The 16,623-nt window shown below is 44.9% G+C and overlaps 1 protein-coding gene across 2 annotated transcripts; it reads right to left on the bottom strand.

Annotated features, from left to right (window-relative positions):
* Positions 1-1,780: 1,780 nt before the first annotated feature.
* mad2l1bp (MAD2L1 binding protein) lies at positions 1,781-16,602 on the bottom strand. Of its 2 annotated transcripts, XM_078212149.1 has the most exons (3): positions 16,341-16,602; positions 15,570-15,939; positions 1,787-3,210 (listed from the first exon to the last, which is right to left on the bottom strand). In XM_078212149.1, the coding sequence occupies exons 2-3, from the start codon at positions 15,903-15,905 to the stop codon at positions 2,680-2,682; spliced, it is 867 nt and encodes a 288-aa protein (XP_078068275.1). In that variant the 5' UTR covers positions 15,906-15,939; positions 16,341-16,602; the 3' UTR covers positions 1,787-2,679. The 2 variants fall into 2 exon arrangements, with proteins under 2 accessions (XP_078068274.1, XP_078068275.1); XM_078212148.1 differs by lacking the exon at positions 16,341-16,602 and having other exon boundaries at positions 1,781-3,210; positions 15,570-16,229.
* Positions 16,603-16,623: the final 21 nt, after the last annotated feature.

Genomic DNA, 16,623 nt, shown 5'->3' on the forward strand with positions numbered 1-16,623 from the left:
TGGCATCAGGATAGATAAGTCGCCGGGTCCGGATGGGATGTACCCCAGGTTACTGTGGGAGACGAGGGAAGAGATTGCAGAGCCTCTGGCGATGATCTTTGCGTCGTCGATGGAGACGGGAGAGATGCCAGAGGATTTGAGGATTGCGGATGTGGTTCCTATTTTCAAGAAGGGGAATAAGGATAGCCCAGGAAATTACCGACCGGAAATTACTGACTAAACACATTGACGAAAGGGAAGCGGTAGATGTGGTTTATATGGATTACAGCAAGGCGTTCGATAAGGTCCCCCATGCAAGGCTTCTAGAAAAAGTGAGAGGGCATGGGATCCAAGGGGCTGCTGCCCGGTGGATCCAGAACTGGCTTGCCCAAAGGAGGCAGAGAGTGGGTATAGATGGGTCTTTTTCTAAATGGAGGTCGGTCACCAGTGGTGTGCCCCAGGGATCTGTTCTGGGACTCTTGTTGCTTGTCATTTTCATAAATGACCTGGATGAGGAAGTGGAGGGATGGGTTGGTAGATTTGCCGACGACACGAAGGTTGGTGGGGTTGTGGATAGTCTGGAGGGATGTCAGGAGTTACAGAGGGACATAGATAGGATGCAAGACTGGGCGGAGAAGTGGCAGATGGACTTCCACCCAGATAAATGCGTAGTGGTCCATTTTGGCAGGTCAAATGGGATGAAGGAGTACAATATTAAGGGAAAGACTCTTCGTACTGTAGAGGATCAGAAGGACCTTGGGGTCCGAGTGCATAGGACTCTAAAATCGGCCCCGCAGGTGGAGGAGGTGGTTGAGGCGGCGTATGGTGTGCTGGCCTTTATCAATCGAGGGATTGAGTTTAGGAGTCCGGGGATAATGATGCAGCTATATAAGACCCCCGTCAGACCCCACTTGGAGTATTGTGCTCAGTTCTGGTCGCCTCATTACAGGAAGGTTGTGGAAAACATTGAAAGGGTGCAGAGGAGATTTACAAGGATGTTGCCTGGATTGAGTGGCATGCCTTATGAGGATAGGCTGAGGGAGCTTGGTCTTTTCTCCTTGGAGAGACGTAGGATGAGAGGAGACCTAATAGAGGTATATAAGATGTTGAGAGGCATAGATCGGGTGGACTCTCAAGAGGCTTTTTCCCAGGGTGGAAATGGCTGCTACGAGAGGACACAGGTTTAAGGTGCTGGGGGGTAGGTACAGGGGAAATGTTAGGGGGAAGTTTTTCACACAGAGGGTGGTGGGTGAGTGGAATCGGCTGCCATCAGTGGTGGTGGAGGCAAACTCAATAGGGTCTTTTAAGAGAGTCCTGGATGAGTACATGGGACTTAATAGGATGGAGGGCTATAGGTAGGCCTAAAAGTTAGGGATATGTTCGGCACAACTTGTGGGGCCGAAGGGCCTGTTTTGTGCTGTAGTTTTCTATGTTTCTAAAAAGTGAGACTAATGAATCATCAGTGACGTCACTGGGTTCAGTTGTTTATTTAGCTGAATGAACAAGATTGGATCATTTCATTTTTAAAGATCTTGTATCTTTATCTTTGGTCCTTACCTACATTTATGGGTAACTACTTTAATTTTCAAAGTTCACTATCAACACTAACTTGCATTGTTAAAACACTAAATATTAAATACTTAACATAAGTGTGTGTAAGCTTGAGGTAAGGGAAACAGGAGTGACTCCTCCAACCCTACACCAAACTATCACCCTCACCAAATTTTCAACTTCCCATTGTCTATGTTGCAGTGTAGTTTAGCCCTGCCTCAGCAGATAAGTAATGAACCTGCACAAAAATCTGGATCTATAAATGTTTATTTTCCATACAGTTAAATTTCATGAAAATTTACTGATTTTGAGCACCTTGTTTGAAAAGCTGACATAAAAGGTTAAATAATTCTTCACATTGATTTTTCACTGACAAAATACTTGCTTTTTTAAAATGTTTTTCTTATAAAGAAATAATCAAGTATGAATCTTTGGAATTCCCTCAGGGCCATAGATGTTCATTCGATGAGTAAGTCCAGGATGAGGATCAATAGATTGAGCACGATGGGAATCAACAGATATGAGATAGGGCAGCAAAACGGAGTTGAACTTGTTTCAGCCATGACCGAATTAAATGTTGGAAAAGGTTTGATTGTTCACATAGCCAATACATATTTTCTGTTCTGAAGGGCTACTACTGATATTGGATCTATCCAAGGACATTGACCCATTCATCATGGACTATTATGGGTTGGTTCAAAGCAGAATCTAACCCTGCCTTGCCCTCTGGGGGATACCAGCTGAATCTCCCACTTTAAACCAAGGATCCAAAGGCCAATGAATGATGAACAAATCAGGCCAATCACAATGTCATTCTCAACTAATGTATTTACACACAAATTAGTTGCCATGATCTTCCACACTCAATCAATGATTCCTCCTTTTCTGCTCCAATTTGGCAAGCAGACATGTTCCTCGATCTTCACTTCTACCCAGCAGTCCGGTATCATAAATTTTGACTTAATTTATCTTTTTCATGGAAAGGATCACGTGACAGATTCCCAGTCGAGTTAAACTTGCGTACCAGCAGCATCATTTCCTCCCATTAGCACAATAGCTTGCTCAAAGATGAGCTTTTTTAATTTAAAAATTGGATATCACATAAATGTTGTAAAAAGATAGCTGTTATCAAAAAGGTTAATATACGAATTAATGAAATCCCTTGATTGTTATGGGTGCTTGAAACCAGATATAATCATCATGGTTGTGGCTTGTTGTCTGAATTTCAGCTGATGTGAAGTTCATCGTATCACAAGCCAGGTTAATAACCACCTTCCTGCTGCGGTTTGGAACTCTGTAGTTAAGTTTGGGTCGGAACCATTGAACGCCACAATCCCTGTGCCCTTGAACAAGCAGCACAGTGTTCATCAGAGGAACAGATTTCAACTCATTGAAGATGTCCTTGACAAAGAGTGTGTGGAAAAGTTTGCGAATGCAAGAGACTGTTTTCAAGCTCTCCTCAGCACTGCCAAAGGTAACCCGCTCCATGTTGATCTCATACATTTCCTTCGGGTTGACTACACTGCCACCCAACAGGATGAGAACGCAAGGAACCAGCGTCAGCATGAACATCGCCTCCAGATTCTGGAAAACCTCATCCAGCTCCGACAGTGCCCGCTGAAACTTCTTGCAGTTATTCTGTTCATTCCTTCTTGAATGTGGTAACACAGGACCATCAGCCTGGGAGAGTAAAAACAGTGAGAAACTCAGCAAAAACACCTGAAACAGAGATCATCACTATAGTCCTTATCAAGAGAGCTTTGCTCCAATGGTATCAGGTGGGAATTCCATGACATTGAACAAATCACAACAAAAAAGGATGGTCCAGTATCAAGGTGGTTAGCACTGCTATCTCACAGCACCAAGGACCTGGGTTCAATTCCCAGCTTGGGTCTCTCTGTGTCTGTGTGGGTTTCGTCCAGGTGCTCTGGTTTCCTCCTATACCCAAAGCTGTGCAGGTTAGGTGCACTGGCCATGCTAAATTCTCCCTCAGTGTACCCGAACAGGCGCCGGAGTGTGGTGACTAGGGGATTTTCACAGTAACTTCATTGCAGTGTGTCAGAGGGAATATAGAATAACTTGGGATTAAAAGACTAACAGATCAGGGTAGATTAGATCAGAGTGAATAGAGTATAGAGAAGTTACAAAGTGCCAGAAAAACACCGTTTGCATGGAGACACATATAACTACGGTTAGAGAATTTAGACATGTAACTTTGAAAACATATTCTGCATGAAAAGAATATACCTTGGCTAATTTCACAATGCATGATGGGACGCAGTCGAGTAAAAAGAACAACAATCCTCGGAATAATGCAGCTACTGAGCAAAGGGAAGAGCAATTCTTATGTGTCTCTAGACAGTCCTAATGAATAGAACATTCACTAACCAAGGACACACCAAGGGTCCCAGACAGTTTTAATGAATAGGATGTCATTACACCAGATGAGGTCTGAGAGAATGTCAGATGACTCTGAGAAAGAATTTCAAAGTGCACGAACTCATGTAGTCCCATGCCGTCAGAGGGTAAATGTTATCGGCCAAGGTAAATAATCTATACTAATGATTATTAGCTCATATCCAGTTGGGGTGAGCAAGGCGTGGGCAAATGACTTTCAAAAATTGTATAATTGTAATACGGAGGGTGATGTAATTTCAGAGTAGACTTGGAACTGCCCCAGATCTCTCCCCCTTGTACGTTGGACGAGCTTGGAAAATAAAGAAACGCCTTTTACCAGAGTACTTGTCTCCATGAGTCTTTGCGTTAGCTGAGCCGTAATTAAGAGGGAATCCTCCATGTGGAAGCCAGCTCAATACCTAATCTCTGAAAACGCTCCTACACAGTGTTAATGTAAGCCTACTTGTGACACTAATAAAAAAGAAAAGGCAAAAAGTGTCCAAGCCAGAGATGGTGGTAACAGATGCAATTTCCTGGACACTAGTGGCAAAGGGGGCAGGGGGAAGCTGTTAAAGTAATTTTAGCAAGTTGCTGCAATGTATACCAGAAATTATGCAGAACATAACCTGGGCGTGCCTATAATGGAAGAAGTGGATATTATGCCCAGTGGCAGGGACACCAATGACTCTGTCCTGGATGGTCCAGTGCAATGATAGTTTCACTTCTAACTTGTAGATGGTACAGAGGCTTTAAGAAGTCATGTATAGAGCCACTTATTGCAGAACACCCAACATTGATCTCACTTCTATCGCCTTAGTGTTGATATGGAATGTTCAGTTAAACTTCTGGTCAGCAGCAGCCTTGAAGATGTGATTGGAGGTGGCTGCTGAAGGTTAGGGAGACATGGCTGTGCTCTCTCTTGCTGGAGCTGGTCATAACCAGGCACTCATGTTGTACAACCAACAGGCCAAACCATCTTTATTATCAGAGAAGTTGCTAATGGAAATAGTCATTCTGGAATCAGTAAGTAGCTCCACTCTTGACATTATGATAGACAGAAATCAGTTAAAGATGGCCCATTTGAAGACACTTCTGTTGGGATACGAGATCAGAAACCCCAAAGTATGTTATGAAGTCAGACTAGACCCCAACAGTGTTTCGATTTTTGGCATTAGTGTGAGGATACGGTGTTTCACTCCAGGTGTGATTCTGTTGACACACTAGGAAGCTGTTATCAAAACAAACTTTGTTTAACAATACTGTAGAATAGATCAGGGTGAACCAGTGGATGTGATAATATTTGAATTTTTGGAAAGCTTTTGATTTAAAAAAAACCTGTTATGTGGGACTTTAAAATTTATTCATGAGACATGGGCGTTGCTGGCTGACCAGTATTTATTGCCCATTTCCGAGTTGCCGTCTTGAAACGCTGCAGTCCACATGCTGCGAGTTGACCCAGATACAATCGATGCAGATCCAAAAGATGGCAAAAGACAGGACCAGACTAAGCTAAAGTCCCTGGTTAGCCACACAGACTCTCACCGACTATGGCAAGGTCTGCAAGACATAACAGGCTGCAAGACGAAGGCATGTAGAATCGTCAGCACCAATGCACCCCTCCCTGATGAGCTCAACGCATTCTGTGCCCATTTTGAGCAAGAAGTCACCGAGAACACACCCTCCACCCCGGAAGCCTCGGCCGAACTGGAATCCGAGATCACCATCACAGACGTCAGATCAGCCTTCTCAAAAATCAACCTACGGAAAGAGACTGGCCCAGATGGGATACCCACATGAGAACTCAGATCCTGTGCGGACCAGCTGGTTGGGGGGGTGGATATGTGCAGGTATCTTCAACCTTTCTTTAGACCAATCTGAGGTCCCTATTTGTTTCACGAAGATGACCATCATCCCTGTACCAAAGAAAAGCCAGGCAGCGTGCTTTAATGACTATCGTCCGGTGGCTCTGACATCTATCATTATGAAGTGCTTTGAAAGGCTAGTCATGGCATGAATCATTTCCTGCCTCCCAGATTGCTTGGATCCACTACAGTTCGCCTATCGTCGCAACAGGTCCTCAGCAGGCGCCATCTCCCTGGCCCTGCACTCAACCCTGGAACACTGGACAACAAGGACACTTATGTCAGACTCCTATTTATTCACTACAGCTCAGCCTTCAATACCATTATCCCAACAAAAAACTTATCTCCAAACTCTGTGGCCTGGAGCTCAGCTCCCCCACTCTGCGGCTGAATCCTAGACTTCCTAATCCAGACTGCAATCAGTAAGGATAGGCAACAACACCACCTCCATGATCATCCTCAACACCAGTGCCCCACAAGGCTGTGTCCTCAGTCCTTTACTATACTCCTTATACACCTATGACTGTGCGGCCAAATTCCCCTCCAACTCGATTTTCAAGTTTGCTGATGACACCACCGTAGTGGGTGAGGTCTCAAACAAATGAGGAGGCAGAGTACCAGAAAGAGACCGTCTACCCTTCCTGCTGCCTCGGAAAAGCAGCCAGCATAATCAAGGACTCCACACACTCCGGACATTCTCTCTTCCACCTTCTTCCATTGAGAAAAAGATACAAAAGTCTGAGGTCGCGTACGAACCAACTCAAGAACAGCTTCTTCCATGCTGCCATCAGATTTTTGAATGGACTTACCTCATATAAAGTTGATCTTTCTCTACACCCTAGCTATGACTGTAACACTACACTGCACTCACTGGCAGCAAGGAAAAAGCTGTTTGAATCATTGAGAAGGAAACGAGAAAGTGCAGAATGTAGTGTTACAGTCATAGCTAGGGTGTAGAGAAAAATCAACTTAATGCAGGTAGGTCCATTCAAAAGTCTGACAGCAGCAGGGGAGAAGCTGTTCTTCAGTCGGTTGGTACGTGACCTCAGACCTTTGTATCTTTTTCCCAAAGGAAGAAGGTGGAAGAGAGAATGTCCGGGGTGTGTGGGGTCCTTAATTATGCTGGTTGCTTTGCCGAGGCAGCAGGAAGCGTAGACAAAGTCATGGATGGGAGGCTGGTTTGCGTGATGGATTGGGCTACATTCACGACCTTTTGTAGTTTCTTGTGGTCTTGGACAGAGCAGGAGCCATACCAAACTGTGATATAACCAGATAATGTTTTCTATGGTGCATTTGTAAAAGTTGGTGAGAGTCGTAACTGACATGCCAAATTTCCTTAGTCTTCATTGAAAGTCATGATGTGGAGATGCTGGCGTTGGACTGGGGTAGGCACAGTAAGTAGTCTCACAACACCAGATCAAAGTCCAACAGGTTTATTTGGTAGCCCCAAAAGCTCATGCTACCAAATAAACCTGTTGGACTTTAACCTGGTGTTGTGAGACTACCTTCTGAGAAAGTGGGCTTTCTTAACTATAGTGTCGGCATAGAGGGACCAGGGCAGGTTGTTGGTGATCTGGATATTTAAAAACTTGAAGCGCTGAACCATTTCTACTTCATCCCCGTTGATGCAGACAGGGGCATGCCCTCCACTACACTTCCTGACGTCGATGACAATCTCCTTCGTTTGGTTGACATTGAGGGAGAGACTATTGTCGCTGCACCAGTTCACCGGATTCTCCCTCTTTCCTGTACTCTGTCTTGTCATTGTTTGAGATCCGACCCACTACAGTGGTGTCATCAGCAAACTTTGAGTTGGAGGGGAATTTGGCCACACAGTCAAAGACACAGCCTTGTGGAGCACTGGTGTTGAAGATAATCTTGAAGGTGTTGTTGTTGCCTATCCTTACTGACTGCAGTCTGTGGGTTAGGAAGTCTAGGATCTAGTTGCAGAGGGAGGAGCCTAGCCCCAGGCCACAGAGTTTGGAGATGAGTCTCATTGGAATTATGGTGTTAAAGGCTGAGCTATAGTCTATGAATATGAGTCTGATATAGGTGTCTTAGTTATCTAAGTGTTCCAGGGCTGAGTATAGGGTCAGGAAGATGGCGTCTGCTGCGGACCTATTGCAGTGGTAGGCAAACTGTAGTGGGCAATCCGGGAGGCTGGAATTGATTCATGCCATGACGAAGTATTGAGGGAGTACCAGGGAGCAAGCTATCCTAGATCTGGTCCTGGGTAATGAGACAGGAATAATTAACGATCTTGCAGTTAGGAATCCTCTCAGAAGAAGCAATCACAGTATGGTTGACTTTAAAATACAGATGGAGCGTGAGAAGGTAAAATCCAATACCAGTGTCTTGTGCTTAAACAAAGGGGACCACAATGGGATGAGGGAGGCGATGGCTAAGGTAGACTGGGAGCAAAAACTTTATGGTGGGACAATTGAGGAACAGTGAAGGACTTTCAAAGCGATCTTTCACAGTGCTCAGCAAACTTATATACCAGTGATAAGGAAGAACTGTAGAAAAAGAGATAATCCGCCATGGATATCTCAGGAAATAAAGGAGGGTATCAAATTGAAAGAAAATGCATACAAAGTGGCAAAGATTAGTGGGAACCTAGAGGATTGGGAAATCTTTAAAGGTCAGCAGAAAGCCCCGAAAAAAGCTATAAAGAAAGGCAAGATGGATTATGAGAGTAAGCTAGCTCAGAATATAAAAACAGATAGCAAAAGTTTCTACAAATATATAAAACGAAAAAGAGTGGCGAAAGTAAACATTGGTCCTTTAGAGGACGAGAAGGGGGATGTAATAACTGGAAATGAGAAAATGGCTGAGGCATTGAACAGGTATTTTGTGTCGGTCTTCACTGTGGAACTCACAAATAACACGCCAAAAATTGATGACAGGGAGGCTATGGCAGATGAGGGCCTAAAAACTATTATCACGAAAGAGGTAGTGTTGGGCAAGTTAATGAGGCTAAAGATAGACAAGTCTCCTGGTCCTGATGCAATGCATCCCAGGGTACTAAAAGAGATGGCAGGAGAAATAGCAAATACACTAGTGGTAATTTACCAAAGTTTGCTGGACTCTGGGGTGGTTCCCGCAGATTGGAAGACAGCAAATGTGATGCCACTGTTTAAAAAAGGAGGTAGACAAAAGGCTGGTAACTACAGGCCGGTTAGCTTAACTTCTGTAGTAGGGAAAATGCTTGAATCTATCATCAAGGAAGAAATAGCGAGACATCTGGATATAAATCTGGTCCAAAGATGTGCGGGTTAGGTTGATTGGCCAGGTTAAAAATTGCCCCTTAGAGTCCTGAGGTGCGTAGGTTAGAGGGATTAGTGGGTAAATATGTGGGGGTAGGGCCTGGGTGGGATTGTGGTCGGTGCAGACTCGATGGGCCGAATGGCCTCCTTCTGTACTGTAGGGTTTCTATGATTTCTATGAAATTGTCCTATTGGTAAGACGCAGCATGGGTTCATGAGGGGCAGGTCATGTTTGACTAATTTGGTGGAATTCTTTGAGAACATTACATGTGCAGTGGACAATGGGGAACCTGTGGATGTGGTGCATCTGGATTTCCAGAAGGCGTTTGACAAGGTGCTGCACGAAAGACTGCTACATAAGATAAAGGTGCACGGTGCAACGGGTAATGTATTAGCATGGATAGAGGATTGGTTAACTAACAGAAAGCAAAGAGTGGGGGTAAATGGGTGTTTTTCTGGTTGGCGATCAGTGACCAGTGGTGTGCCTCAGGGATCAGTGTTGGAACCGCAATTATTTACGATTTACATAGATGATTTGGAGTTGGGGACCAAGTGTAGTGTGTCAAAATTCGCAGATGACACTAAGATGAGTGGCAGAGCAAAGTTGCGGAGGATGCTGAAAGTCTGCAAAGGGATACAGATAGTCTAAGCGAATGGATGAGGATCTGGTAGGTGAAGTACAATGTTAGCAAATGTGAGGTCATCTATTTTGGTAGGAATAATAGCAAAATGGACTATTATTTAAATGGTAAAAAATTGCAACATGCTGCTGTGCAGAGGGACCCGAGTGTCCTTGTGCAAGAATCACAAGGAGTTGGTTTGCAGGTGCAGCAAGTAATTAAGACAAATGGAATTTTGTCCTTTATTGCTAGAAGGTTGGAGTTTAAAAACAGCGAGATTAGGTTGCAGCTGTATAAGGTGCTGGTGAGGCCACACCTGGAGTACTGTGTACAGTTTTGGTCTCCTTACTTGAGAAAGGATATACTGGCACTGAAGGGGGTGCAGAGGAGATTCACCAGGTTGATTCCGCAGTTGAGAGGATTGGCTTATGAGGAGAGACTGAGTAGACTGGGGCTATACTCATTGGAATTTAGAAGAATGAGGGGAGATCTTATAGAAACATATAAGATTATGAAGGGAATAGATAAGATAGAAGCAGGGAAGTTGTTTCCACTGGCGGGTGAAACGAGAGCTAGGGGGCATGGCCTCATAATAAGGGGAAGCAGATTTAGGACTGAGTTGAGGAGGAACTTCTTCAACAAAGGGTTGTGAATTTGTGGAATTCCCTGCCCAGTGAAGCATTTGAGGCTACCTCATTGAATGTTTTTAAGGCAAGGATAGATAAAGTTTTGAACAGTAAAGGAATTAAGGGTTATGGTGAGCGGGGGGGTAAGTGGAGCTGAGTCCACGAAAAGATCAGCAATGATCTTATTGAATGGCGGAGCAGGCTCGAGGGGCCAGGTGGCCTACTCCTGCTCCTAGTTCTTATGTTCTTATAACAATGGGCGTTAGAACCGCCAGAGGATAGTCATTAAGCCATGCTCCCTAACTTTTCTTTAGTATCGGAATGATGGTCATCTTCTTGAAGCAGGTAGGGACCTCAGATTGGTGTAAAGAAAGGTTAAAGATATCTGTGAAAACCCCTGCCAGCTGGGCCGCACAGGATCCGAGTGCTCGTCCGGGCCATCTAAGCCAGTTGCTTTCCGTGGGTTGACCTTTGAGAAAGCTGCTGTGACGTCCGCAATAGTGACCTCTGAAACAGGTTCATCCAAGGCTTCTGGATTGGAGGGCGTGTTCTCGCTGACCTCTTGCTCAAAACAGGCACAGAATGCGTTGAGCTCATCGGGGAGGGGTGCATCGGTGCCAGTGATTTTACATGCCTTCATCTTGTAATCTGTTCTGTCTTGCAGACCGGGGTTGGTGTGGCTAGCCTGGAATTCTAGCTTGGTCCGGTATTGTCTTTTGGCATCTTTGATGGATCTCCATAGATCAAAATCTGTCTTTCTTGTAGAGGTCAGGGTCGCCCGACTTGAACCCCTCAGACCTGGACCTCAGCAAACAGTGGATATCCTTGTTCATCCATGGTTTCTGGTTGGGAAATACACGGATGTGTTTCTTTGGCACACAGTCTTCTACACATTACTAATGAAGTCAGTTACTGTAGTGGCGTACTCGTTCAGGCTAGTCACAGAATTTTAAAATACTGACTCTAAGCAGTCCCGTAGGAGATCATCCGATTCCTCAGACCAACATTGCATGACTTTCTTTGACGGATCTCACAGACAATACCAGACAGTCACACCCCAGGTGCTACTTTTCAGAGATTGCAGTAACAATAAAGAATCAATACTATTTACCATGACCCCACAAAGTCTGGAGATAATGTATTGGATCCATTGTGCCTCCGGGGAAATTAACCAAGCATCAGGGTAACTGTGGTAACTGACATCCACTGTTGAAATTTACATGTTAGAAGGCACTTGTTGCGATTTGATATTACAAGGAGGTAGACGTGACCAACACAGGGTATGAACAAATAGAACGGTTAAAGATAAAAGCACACAGGATAATTGAGATCACACAATGCGACAAAAGCAGAACTTAGAATAACAAGATGACGACTTATTCAGAATCTCACATGTAAACGTGTTAACATGAAAAGGTATAAAAGTGCTGGAAGAATCCATGGGGTCAGAGTAGCGTGGAAGCATGACCTTCTGCCGAAGGGTCACCCAGACTCGAAAGGTTGGCTCTCTTCTCTCTCCACAGATGCTGTCAGACCTGCTGAGATTTTTCAGCAATTTCTGTTTTTGTTTCAGATTCCAACATCCACAGTAGTTTGCTTTTATATTAGCATGGAAGCAATATTGAATTATAGCTCCCAGTGCTCTTCATGCATGTTGAACAAGTTTGAAAAAAACATTTTTGTTGAAGTTCTATACGGTCTCGGAGACTCAGTCCGTTCAATCCCTCCAACAATTGGTGCTACGATCAGAGTACTGCACTGGATAACCGGCGATTATATGGCTCCAGATCGGATGAGTATGTTTAATTTACCACCCATAGTTAGGGGAGAGATCCCACAAGTCATTGGCCGGCTGTGAGTTGTGGTACCAAGGAACTATAGGGAGGATGGGTCTGACCACGTGGGTTTGAATAAAAACTGTAAGCCGAGGTGTCGAGTCACAAAGGAGAATACAGGTGAATCGCAAAGGAGAATACCGTGAGCCTGGGAGTAGAACCACAAAGGAGAATTCCACTGGCCATGTGAGTAGAAATGGTTCAAGAATGCCACTCACCACCATTTCCAAGGGCAATGAGAGGATAATAAATGCTGGCAATGCCCACATCCCTTTTAGATAGCTCTCACACTACTCCATTGCCACCCAATGGTATACTGGCATCTTTCTAGTCCTGTGTGTGTTGATCCAGCTTTCCCTTAAATGTGTTATGCATGTATTATTCATCTCAGTTACTCCTTGTCACAGTAAGTTGCACATTCTTAGCACTCTCTAGGTAAAGATATTTCTCTTGTTTTTAATGTGTTTGGAATGGCTAGCACGATCAATGTTAGGGTGATTAACAGGATAAATGCTGACATGACGTGTGATATGAACATACAATTTAAGAGTAGGCCATTCAACCCCTCGAGCCTGCTCCTCCATTCAGTCATGGCTGATCAAGGTGTGGCCTCAATTCCACATTCCCACCTACCCCCAATAACCTTTGACTCCCTGGTTTGTCAATAATCTGTCTACCTCGGCCTTAAAAATATTCATTGACCCTGCCCCACTGCTCTGTGGGGAAGAGCGTTCCAAAGATTCATATCCCTCTGAGAAAACATTGCTTTTCATCTCTGTCTTAAATGGGAGACCCTTTACTTATAAACTGTGTCCCCTATTACTAGTCTCCCTGACAAGCAGAAACTTTCTCCTGGTATCCATCCTGCTAAGTCCCCTCAGGATTTTATATCCTTCAATAAGATCACCTCCCAACCTTCTAAACTTACAGATCCAAACTTTCCAACCTTTCCTCATAAGATACCCCACCCAGGTATCAGTCAAGTGAGCCTTTTCTGAACTGCTTCTAATGTATTTATATCCTTTCTTAGATAAGACGACAAAAACTGTCTACAGGATTCTAGATGAGGTCTCACCAGAGCCCTGTACAACAGAAATAAAACATTCCTACTTTTATATACATCCCCTTCACAATAAACAACATTTTATTTGACTTCCTGATCATTTGCTGTACCTTCATTCGAACGTTTCCTGATTCATGTACCAGGACACCCAGATCCCTCTATACAGCAGGGTTCTGCAATCTCCTGTTCAAATAACATACTGTTTTTTATTCTTCCTGCCAAAGTGGATACTTTCCCACGTTATACTTCATTAGCCAAATTTTTGCCCACTCATTTAACCGACCAATGTCTTTTTGCAAACACCTTACATCCTCCTCACAACCTACTTTCTTATTCATCTTTAGATCATCAGCTTCAGCAACAATACATTTGATGCCTTCATCCAAGTTGTTGATAGAGATTGTAAATAGTTGAGGTCCTAGCACTGATCCCTTCAGCACTCCACTCATTACATCCTTGAAGCCGGAAGAGACCTATTTATCCCCACTCTCTGCTTCCTGTTTGCTAACCAATCTTCTATCTGTGCTAAAATACCAATCCCTACATCTCGAAGATTTATCATGTGATGGAACCTTTGATGTGGCACCTTGTCAAATGCCTTCTGGAAATATCAATACATCATATCAACAGCTTCCCTTTATCCACATTGCTTGTTAAATGCTCAAAGAATTCCAATAAATTAGTCAAACATGATTTCTCTTTCAGAAAACCATGTTGACTCTGCCTGATTACTTGAGCTTATTCAAATGCTCTGCTATATAATGAGGACAAACGCAAAATCTCTATTCAGTTCATCCACCATTTCCTTATTTTCCATTATCCAGTTGGCATGCTTATTCCAATTACTCTTTTCTTTTTTATTAACTGCAGAAACTTTTATATTTGCAGATGGCTTTCTTTCATATTCTATTTTCTCCCTCTTTATTCATCTTAAGTCATTCTTTGCTGTTCATCATCTTATGTCCAATCTGTTGACCTGCCACTCTTCTGCGCAGAATGATATCCCATTCTTTCACTTTGAAACTATTTTTAAATTCTTTAGTTAGCCACAGATAATGTACCCACACCCTCCCCAGACATACTCTCTTCCACCTACTTCCTTCAGGAAAAAGATACAAAAGTCTGAGTTCATGTACCAACCGACTCTTCCCTGCTGCCATCAGACTTTTGAATGGACCTACCTAATATTAAATTGATAATTCTCTACACCCTAGCTATGACTGTAACCCTACATTCTGCACTCTCGCCTTTCCTTCTCTATGGATGGTATGCTTTGTCTGTATAGTGCACAAGAAACAATACTGTATACTAATACATGCGACAATAATAAATCAAATCAAAACCTTTCCCCTTAGAGTCTTCCTCCCTCACTCTAATACATCTTTTCTGAGTATTCAGAAATATCTCCTTGAGCATCTGCCACTGCATTGCTACGGACCTATCCCTTTACTTAACTGGCAACTTCACTTTAACTAGCTTCGTCTCCGTGTCCTCATAATTTCCCTTATTTAAGTTTAAAACATGAGTCTTGGATCCACCCATCACTGCCTCGAAGAAAAAGTGAATCGTAGAATCCTACAGTGCAGAAGGAGGCCATTCAGCCCATCGAGTCTGCACCAACCACAATCCCACCCAGGCCCTATCCCATAACCCTACTAGTCCCTACTAACATTTACCCTAGCTAGTCCCCCTGACGCTAAGGGGCAATTTAGCATGGCCAATCCACCTAACCCACACATCTTTAGAGTGTGGGAGGAAACCGGAGGAAACCCACGCAGACGCAGGGAGAATATGCAAACTCCACAGACAGTGACCCAAGCTGAGAAGCGAACCCAAGTCCCTGGCGGTGTGAGGCAACAGTACCAACCACTGTGCCACGTCCAAACACGTGGAAATTCAGTTATGTTATGATCACTGCCAGCTAGGGGCACCTTCACTAATTACCTCATTACACAATATCAGATCTAGTACAACTTGCTCTCTGGTCACTGCTAAAATATGCTGCTCTAAAAATATTTTATGGACTAGACTATCTTTGTCAATCTTCCCCTCATGAGGGAGCTTCTCATCAGGAGGCACAACTTAAACTGAAAGAATCTCCAGTTTAAGCAAACGAGGAATTTCTTCTTTCAGTGTTAATCTGTGGAATTCCCTTCCCCAGAGAGCAGTGTAGGCTGGAGCATTGAATATATTCAAGGCTGACTTAGTTCATTTTTGGAGACTACAAGTAGGAAACTGGAGCTAAGGCCAAAATCAGATCACCCATCATTTTATTGGTAGGCACAGCAAGCTCGATGGGCCAAATGATCTCCTTCAGATTCTATTGCTTATGATTCACACAGACAATATTTCTGATGTGGTTTTACTCACTGTTCCACATTCTCTCCTGCTGAAGAAAGCTAGTTGTTGATACGGGAGTGGTAGCTGCTGCCTCTGGTACAGGACATGTTTCAGGAGCTCACACACCAACCGGCAACAACTCTCTGGACTGACATGGCCAGGAAACAGCACCGGGAACTCAGCCTCTCCACTAGCTTGAAACCTGGAGTCAGTCAGCAGCTTCCATTTCACACCAGACTGTGACCGCATTTCGGCCTCTATCCTGTCCCCACTTTCCCTATCCTCCTCGGCTGGCACATCTTCACCACGACAACTAACTGTTCCTACTGCCACACCAGAGCCTAAACCTGTTCCCCTCTGTTTCATCTCCTCCACCCTCTCCTCCTTCTCCTTCTCCACCCTCTCCTCCTTCTCCTTCTCCTCCTCCACCCTCTCCTCCTCCACCCTCTCCTCCTTCTCCTCCTCCACCCTCTCCTCCTTCTCCTCCTTCTCCTCCTTCCTCTCCTTCCTCTCCTCCTTCCTCTCCTTCCTCTCCTCCTCCGCCCTCTCCCTCTCCTCCTCCGCCCTCTCCCTCTCCTCCTCCGCCCTCTCCCTCTCCTCCTCCGCCCTCTCCTCCTCCGCCCTCTCCTCCTCCGCCCTCTCCTCCTCCGCCCTCTCCTCCTCCGCCCTCTCCTCCTCCGCCCTCTCCTCCTCCGCCCTCTCCTCCTCCGCCCTCTCCTCCTCCGCCCTCTCCTCCTCCACCCTCTCCTCCTCCACCCTCTCCCTCTCCTCCTCCACCCTCTCCTCCTTCTCCTCCTCCACCCTCTCCTCCTTCTCCTTCTCCTTCTCCACCCTCTCCTCTTTCTCCACCCTCTCCTCCTTCTCCTTCTTCTCCACCCTCTCCTCCTTTTCCTCTGCCACTCTTTTCTCTTTCTCCTCCTCTCTCGTCTTCATCCTCTCCTCAGTTACCTTATCCTCTCTCTCTGCCACCCTCTCCTCCTTTATCTCCCTCATCCTCTCCATCCTCTCAACTCCCAGCCTCCCGGCATCAGCCGCCATCTTGCCGCTCCCGCGCCTGCGCGCCCGGGCCGCGCGCCCTGGCGGT

This window comes from Mustelus asterias, chromosome 5 (assembly GCF_964213995.1).
Source record: "Mustelus asterias chromosome 5, sMusAst1.hap1.1, whole genome shotgun sequence".
NCBI classification, from domain to species: Eukaryota; Metazoa; Chordata; class Chondrichthyes; order Carcharhiniformes; family Triakidae; genus Mustelus; species Mustelus asterias.

Coding starts and splice junctions, on each gene's coding strand:
- mad2l1bp (XM_078212148.1), bottom strand. CDS start 15,905: ATGAAACAGAGGGGAACAGGTTTAGGCTCTGGTGTGGCAGTAGGAACA. Junction 3,211..15,569: donor GCAGGAGAGAATGTGGAACA/GTGAGTAAAACC, acceptor TTACTCTCCCAG/GCTGATGGTCCTGTGTTACC.